At 40.9% G+C, this 8,656-nt stretch overlaps 1 protein-coding gene across 1 annotated transcript; it reads right to left on the bottom strand.

Annotated features, from left to right (window-relative positions):
- Nucleotides 1-7,136: 7,136 nt before the first annotated feature.
- On the bottom strand, nt 7,137-7,754 carry LOC145943270 (uncharacterized). The gene has a single exon (XM_083050737.1). The coding sequence runs from the start codon at nt 7,752-7,754 to the stop codon at nt 7,137-7,139; it is 618 nt and encodes a 205-aa protein (XP_082906863.1).
- Nucleotides 7,755-8,656: the final 902 nt, after the last annotated feature.

An 8,656-nucleotide genomic window follows, 5' to 3' on the forward strand; every position in this document is an offset into this window, starting at 1 on the left:
TGGCGATTGTGTTTGCCTCTCGCGCCTCACGCGGTATACGCAGCTGCCGCTGCTCTCACGTCGACGTTCTCTCCGTTCTTTTTAACTTGAACTTTCCTCCCCGGAGGAAAAAGAGAAAGAAGAAGAAGAAGAAGCGCGAGACGAGCGACGCGGCGGAGGAGGCGGCGGCGGCTACCAAACTAAAGCTTTCGACGACCTCAGAGCAGGCGAGATTACCCGCTGAATTTAAGCATATTATTAAGCGGAGGAAAAGAAACTAACCAGGATTTCCTTAGTAGCGGCGAGCGAACAGAAAAGAGCCCAGCACCGAATCCCGCGGTTCCGCCGCAGGGAAATGTGGTGTTTGGGAGGATCCGCTTATCCCGAGGTGTCGCGTCGCGTCCAAGTCCATCTTGAATGGGGCCACTTACCCGTAGAGGGTGCCAGGCCCGTAGCGACCGGTGCGCGTCTCGGGAGGATCTCTCCTCAGAGTCGGGTTGCTTGAGAGTGCAGCTCTAAGTGGGTGGTAAACTCCATCTAAGGCTAAATACGACCACGAGACCGATAGCGAACAAGTACCGTGAGGGAAAGTTGAAAAGAACTTTGAAGAGAGAGTTCAAGAGTACGTGAAACCGTTCAGGGGTAAACCTAAGAAACCCAAAAGATCGAACGGCAGTCGATCGTCGCACACACATCGATCAGCAGCTCGCAAAAAGTATCTCTAACGCTTCCGTCGGATACCGCGTAACGTTCTGTTCGCCGTTTGAAAGGCCACCGTTCGCGCATTAATAAACTACTGTAGAACTTGTAATTTTTTGTAAATATAAAAGTGGTTTGTAAGAAACTTTTGACTATTGCCCGAACACGCTCCGCTTCACCATTCCTCCGCTCACTATTGCTGCACGCGCGATTTCGAGATCGCACAATAATTATATGGGTAGATGCAGTTGACACAAAAGATATCTTCTCATCACGCTGCTTATTAATCTTGTATCATGTTTATTTTCATTTCAGCATAAGACGGTGATAGATTTATAATAATCCGCATACCACAGATCCAAGGTACACCGAGTGTCAAGATGGAATCCATTACAAAGCATGAGAATCTTTTAAGCGAGAGCTAATATTAAAGTCTCCGCTAATAGAATCTTGTGATTTATAATGGAATGATCAACACCCATTCATTCATTTGCAGAGATTTGTGAAATATTGATGATTTTATATTGTTGACGATTAGAAGATTTGAAGACAATTTGTAATGCTATTCAATGAATATCAGGAATGTCAGGAAAGATAGTGCTAAACATATCATACTTAAAGGTAGCATATTGCGTTATATATATTACATGTATCTTATGTACATGTAAAAATCTGTTAATTTTTTATTTTTAATTATTTATTAAATTTACATGTATGTGTGTATGTACCATCATAATGCATATCTTGAAATAAGGTATTAAAATAATTAAATCTGGAAGGAAGATGGCCGTGCGAGTAGTGACAGGCGTCGATCGGTGCTCCGAGTTTAGGTGAAATGTGGTGGAGTTATAGAAAGCCTGAGGAGGAAAATGGGTGTGGAGGAGATGGTGTGGGAGAAATGGTGTGAGTGGCCGCGAAGGGAAAGAAAAGGATCATAAGGCGAAGGTGCACTGGCGGAAGGAAAATTGGAGCGTGGAAACGAAGGAAAGATAGGAACGGGATGAGGAAGGATGACGTGGCGGAAAAGGAGAAGCGTCGGTAAAAGGAGGATAAGGAAGAGAGCGGTAGTTTGGAGAAGAGGCGTTGTCAGAGAGGGCGCTGGATAGGGAAAGGAGAAGCACGTGCAGGACCGAGGGCGCCATGATAGCGGCAGAGAGAACGGAAACAGGTGGTTAGAACAGTGGCACGTGTGCGTAGTAACAGCATAGCAGCGAGAATAGAATAGTACAGAAACGGAATGATGGAGTGGATAAAGGACGGTGTGAGTGATATAAAGGAGATGAGGAGGATGATGGAGAGGATGTTAAAGTTGATGGAGAGGAACAAGGAGAGAGAGAGTGTGGAGGAGGAAAGGAGAAGAGGAATGGAGAAAAGGTTAGAGAGAATGGAGGAGAGTGAGAGGTTATGGAAAATGAGCATGCAAGGGGAGGAGAGTAGGGAGGAAGAAAGGAGAAAAGGGAGGAAGGAGTGCAGAGAGAAAGAGTTGGAGAGAGGAGAGGACAGGAGGTGGAGCGATGTGGTAAAAGGAGAGCGGAGGAAAGAGGAGGAAGATGAGGAAAGAATGGAAGAAAGAAAAGGAACTGCGGGAGAGGACGGGAGAAGATTCGGAGGAGAGCGGATGGAAGACGGCAAAAATGAGGCAGTGCAGCGGAGGGAAGAGGTGGCGGTAGGAGAAGGATGTGTGAGTAAAGGACAGAGAGGAGGAGATATGCAGGGGAAGGAGGAGAGCGGAAAAAGAGAGAAGAGAGTGAGCGCGGGCGGGAAGATGAGAGAAGGGAAGAGAGACGAGGTAAAGGAGATCGAGGAGGAAGGAGGAGAGAGGGCATTGGACGAGGGTGAGAGGGAGGTGGTGAGAGGGAGGAAGGTGAAAGGGGAAGGGAAATTGATAAAAGGGAGTGAAGGGAGTGAGAGGAGTAAAACAGAAAGGGATAGTAGGGAGAAGGAAAGAAGCGGGAGGGAGGAAAGGAGAGAAGTAAGAGTAGAGAGAGGGGCGGGGGGTAATACGGAGGGAAATAGAAGGGACTGGTGGTGGAAGTTGGTGGAAGAGGATGATGAAGATAGGGGAAAGGATAAGGGGGGGAAAGAGGTAAGGAGGAAAGATGGTGAGAAAAAGGAAGGGAAAGGGGGAGGGAGGAGGGTGGAAAGGAGGATAGGATAGGGAGGAAGTGGGAAGGGATAGCGGTAGAAAGAGGGAAGAGATTAGAGAGAGGGGGAAGGGAAAGAGAGGAGAGAGAGAGGAAAGAGGAAATAGAGAGGAGAAGAAGTAGGGAAAGGAATATAGTTTGGAGAGGGATAGAGGGGGAAGATGAGGAAGAAAGAAGATTGATGATGGAATGGTTGATGGCATGGGCATTAGGAAAGGAGGAGAAGGTGAGGGAAGTTAGGGAGAGAACGGGGGAAACGGGGAAGAAAGTGCTGATAGTGGAATTAGAAGAAGAGAAGGACAGGGAAAAGTTGTTAGAGAGAAGGTGGGATTTTAGGAGAAGGTGGGGAGTCGGCATAGACGAGGATTTGACGATGGAGGAGAGGAGAGTAAGGTGGAAATTGTTAGAATGGGCGAGAGAGGAAGAAAGGAAAGGGAAGGCGGTTAGGGTATGGAATAGGAAGATAGAAATAGACAGGGAGGAATGGGGGTGGGATAGCGAGGGAGGAGAGTGGGTCAAAAGATAAAGGTAGGGAGGCTGGGAGGCGATAAGGTGAGAGGAGGGAGAGGTAGGAGGGTTAGAGAAGGGCAGGAGGGGGAGGAGGATGAAGAGGAAGGGGAGAGGAAGAAGAGGGGAGAGGGAAAAGGGTGGGAGGTCAGGTTAGAGTATTGTGAGGTCTCCAATTGGCCAGGTTAGGGGACTGAAAAAATTGTGTAAAAGGGTGAGGGAGAGAGGAACGGAGGGGGGGATAAAGAGGAAGTGGAGTAGTGTGAGAGGGGAAAGGGTGCGGGAGGTCAGGTTAGATTATTGTGAGGTCTATAATTGGCCAGGTTAGGGAATTGAGAAAATTGTAAAAAGGGTGAGGGAAAGAGGAAGGGAGGAGAGGAGAAGGAAGAAGAAACAGAGGCCCGGGAGACAGGAAGGAAGGAAGGAAGGATGACAGGAGAGGAGAAGAGAGAAGAAGAGGAGTGTGGAAATATGATGTATAATGAGAAAAGAGAATTGTAAAAAGAAAGGTAGAAGATAGATGGGTGGATGTGAGGGGTTTGGCGGTCCCCTGAAAACGCCCCGCAATCCCTGAGGGGCAGCGGAATAAATATTCATTCATTCATTCAAATAATTAAATCTTTATAATTGCGTATCTATGTTTCTCGTATTTTATACTGCCTTTAAACAATTAAGAACTCTATTCATTCTCAAATATAATTTCACATAAGTCAGGGCATTGTGAGATTTTAAGTGCGAAAGAATACACTAAAATTCATAATTGTTTACATGCAGCACACCATACAGGAGAAATATTGTGTTGTGTGCCTCGAGCAAGGCACTGGGGTTGCGTCGAATTAAGGATGAGGATCCTCGGGTCGTGCAGGACTTCGTAGGAAGTTAGGAGTGTTGTACTCTTTTCTTTCTCTTAAAATACACTTTTATTTCTGATTAAATTTGGTTTCACTTTATTTCTCGTTATTTCTTTAATTAAATATTCGCGTAACATTCGAGGTTTGGCTAGCGAGCGTTTATTAGTAATTCTTCTTAATGATTCAGATTTTTATTAGTGAGTCTCGTCCTGATGTTCCGGATTCTTATTAGCGACTCCGTCTTGATGTTTAGGAGTTTTATTTGAGACTGCCTTCGCGGGCGGGCTCTCCGTCTTATATCTTCTTTTGTTCTTTGATTTTCAACGGGCGAGGCCCTTAGAAACAAGTCCCCGATTGGTTAATAATATTCACGCGTTTTTGGTCTAAATGCAAGCGAAGCAGGTCGAAGTCCCTGGCCTTCGCTTGCAGCTCGCGATTTCCGTGCTTCGTGCGTGTTTCGCTGCGTTAGCGTTTTCGTTCGACGAGCGCTTGACTAGAGCGCTCGTTTATAAGTAAAAATGTTTTATAATATTCTTATTCCTAATAATTACTGGTTATAGTTCGGGCTATAACAATTGATATGCAATTATAAAGATTTAATTATTCTAATACCATATTTCAGGATATGCATTAGTGAGATGGTACATACATACATGTCAATTCTTAAGTATAATTATTATAAATATAATTATCATAGCAATAGAGATTCATTTCTCCATAAAATTATATGTATAAATACACTGTCTAATACAAATGTAAATTTAAAATAAATGATTAAAAATAAAGTATTAACAGATTTTTATATGTACATAAGAGATACATGTAATATACATATATAATACAATATGCTGCCTCTAAGTATATGTTAAGCAGCATCTTTCCTCCTCTATTCACTTAATAGCAGCACAAGATGTCTTTAAATCTTCTAACGTCAATAATATGAAATAATGAATATTTCCAGAATTTCTGCAAATAAATGAATGGGCTTTGATTATTCCGTTATAAATCATAAGATTCTATTAGCGGAGACTTCAATATTAGTTCTCGCTTAAAAGATTCTCATGCTTTGTAATGGATTCCATCTTGACACTCGGTGTATCTTGGATCTGTGGTATGCGGATTATTATAAATCTATCACCGTCTTATGCTGAAATGAAAATAAACATGATACAAGATTAATAAGCAGCGTGATGAGAAGATATCTTTTGTGTCAACTGCATCTTACCCGTATAATTATCATCATAATAATTCAGGATTTGTTTAGGTTTCACACACAATAAGAAAATAAAATGCAAATTATCCTAGTATTTGTATGTGTGTTGCACAGCATGCATTATTTCTAGCGAAGATTTCACTGCAAATAAAAAAAGATTGATTAATTAAATAATTATGAAACATGTGTAACAAAATCTTTATTGTTATTTATAAAATCAAAAAAATTATAACAATAATACTCACTCTTAATTAAATAAGTTTTACACATTCACTTGTCTCAAGTTGTTATAATATTCGCGTATTTCAGCAAAAATTGTTTATCCATCGTTATATCATAAGAGAAGGAGCAATATCCCGTAAACTTTCAAATGCATGATACTAAAAATACAAAATATGATGTTAAATCAAGGACAAACGCGAGGTTAGGATATCTGTCATACCTGCAGTAGAGTTCTATCTGGAGTAGGCACAGAAGAACGTTATGTAAGAATATTCTTATTTAAATAATTTATAATTTTTTTCATTTTTATATAAATAATTCGTTATTTAAATAATAGAAATATTGTAACAGAGCGTTCATCTAGAATCTAGAATGTTTACTCCAGATATGACATATATCCTAACCTCGCGTTCGTCCTTGTTACATTATATTTTGTGTGTTATCCTAACCTCGCGTTCGTCCTTTTTACATTATATTTTGTGTGTTCTTAGTATCAAACTTTTGGAAAAGTTTACGGTATATTGCCCTTTCTTACGATATGACATTGGATAAGCAATCTTATCTAATCCACGCGAGTATTTTAGCAACGTGAGACAAGTGGATGTATATGCAAGACATATTTAATTAAAGATGAGTATTGTTGTTATATTTTCATAATTTATATGTAATTATAAACATTTTGTTACATAAGTTTCATAATTATTTAATTAATCAATTTTTTCTATTTGCAGTAAAATCTTCACTAGAAATAATACATGCTGTGCAACACACATATGTAAGGGATGGTCTTTCGGGAATAGGTTAACCGATATAGGAATCCCAGTTCCAGGATGGGAGGGAAGGCGTGGAAAACGTGTAGCGTAGGAATAAAAACTCGAGGTTAGCTCGGTAGATGTTTATTGCCTCTTGCCTCGGCAACGACTGCTCGTGCCCCCGCGCCACATGGCCGCCTTACAATGGCGTCGCGCCCCCTACCCGGGCGCCATCTACATTCGCTGACCAAGGCCTGGCCTTACAGCCTCGGCCAGCCTGGCATACACATTCGTCTCGAATGTTTTCCGAGTACAACCAATATTTAACGCAATATAATTTCTCTTAATAGACTATATTGAATGCAAAATGAATATAAAACAAGAGTGATTAACGCAGAGTATTTCCTGTTAACGTAAAATGAGCTGTTCGTTTGAGATCAAACTAAAAATAAAATGTAAGAGTACAAAATATAATATTAATAAAAGAAAAACAGTGCGACCTAGGAATTTAAGTATCATAATAAAAATAGCTGCTAAACTTTTCGAGAGGAACTATAACTTGAAAGCGCAGAGTTAGGAGTGCTAAATCAAGGAATCAACTTAACTGATTGACTATCTAATTGGCACAGAATTCCTAAAATTAAAATAGAGTTAATTACAGCCATTTCCAGGTACAATATATATGTGTATATATATATCCAGTCTTAATACTAAGGTTCTTAAAATTAACGAGGTACAAATGTAAACTTATTAATAATATAATACAAAACTATGTACATTGTAATACAACGTTAATGGGCTTAACCCAGGGTTTCATGCGGTCTGGAGATAATACCGAGTTGTACGGTTTGGCCGTAATATTAAACCCTGGTATATCTTGCACCACGTATCTATTTTTGTTTAAAACTTTAGACACTATATACGGGCCTTTATAATTAGGCTTGAGTTTTTTATTTTCCCCTGGTTTAACTAACGAGTCCCTTATTAAAATATAATCTCCTTCTTTGTACTGGGAGGGTTTTTTGTGCTTCTCGTCGTAGTACAATTTATTATAATTTTTTATTTTGTGAATAGACTCGATAGCCAAGTCGCGGCAAGTATTTCGATTGCCTTTAAAATCGAGTTCAGTTTTAGTCATATTATTTAATGCTTTAACCAAATCGGAATCAGAATGAGTACGTTGATCCAAACCAAATAAGATTTTAGCTGGCGAAGCTTTTAAAGAAACGTGATACGTATTATTTATAACGTACTGTAAGGTAAGTAAATGTTTGTCCCAACTGGATTGATCTTCGAGTACTTTCTTAAGAGAAGATTTAACAAATCTATTGACGCGCTCGACGAGTCCATTGGCCCAAGGTGCTGCTACCGCCACTTGGTGATGCATGATTTTATAATCTTTTACAAAGCTATTGAACTCCCGGGAGGTAAACGCTGTCCCTCTGTCTGAAATTAATTTTATTGGACACGTTAGGTTTTGAAAAAGAATAGACAAATGTTTGACTACTTCTTTCGAGGTGTTACGTCCTGACCTGTGGGAAGGATAGGCCGCAAGGAGGTCGTAACAATGTTTTTCCCGAAGTCTGTGTGATTTCGGGTCGAACGGACTGTCTGGCCCTTTTGCAGGTCAACGACTGGATAGTCGCTTTTACCTGGCTTATCTCAGGGGTCCGTTCGTCGGTCCTTTTCGGTAAGGGAATTAAATCCCTTTTACGCGGGATAGGACCTTGTGCGATCTCGGGGGATATAGGAAGGAACACAGGGGTTTAAATAAAACTTTAAATTCGCGTAATGTAAATAATTATTATTTATTAAAAAAAAAATAAAATCTTAATAATATTCGGAGAATTAGACATTTGAATTTGTGGACATATATAAACAATTATATATGAGTGTGTGTGTGTGTGTGTGTGTCGTGTTTCTACCGGAGGGCGCGTTTGACCGCTTGGCGGGCAGCGATTTCCACTGAGAATAGTGGTTATTTAAGTCGCGTTGGCGGATTTAATTATTTTTACGCGATGTGGATAAGTGTACTCACTACTTGATCTGCACAAGTGGCTGGTCTGCGATGACAGTTCAGTCGACTCTCCGAATGGCTGGGTTCTCTCGAATTGCCGAATGAGTAGGATGCTGGCTGGTTGCTAACTGGTTGAGTTTGATGGTCACAGTGAGTGTGTATTACACGGTGCGCCAGTGCCAAGATGCAGCCGGAATTAATGAGAGCGTTCTTGGAAGATTCGCTGTTTTTATACTATTCTTTCTTATAGGGCAAAGGGCGTCTTCTTTTCT

This window comes from Prenolepis imparis, unplaced genomic scaffold, assembly GCF_030444845.1.
Source record: "Prenolepis imparis isolate NDT839.2.m4 unplaced genomic scaffold, iyPreImpa1.0 SCAF_11, whole genome shotgun sequence".
In the NCBI taxonomy this organism is placed as follows: Eukaryota; Metazoa; Arthropoda; class Insecta; order Hymenoptera; family Formicidae; genus Prenolepis; species Prenolepis imparis.

What these genes read in the sequence shown, in the direction of transcription:
- LOC145943270 (XM_083050737.1), bottom strand. Translation starts at nt 7,754, where the DNA reads ATGCATCACCAAGTGGCGGTAGCAGCACCTTGGGCCAATGGACTCGTC.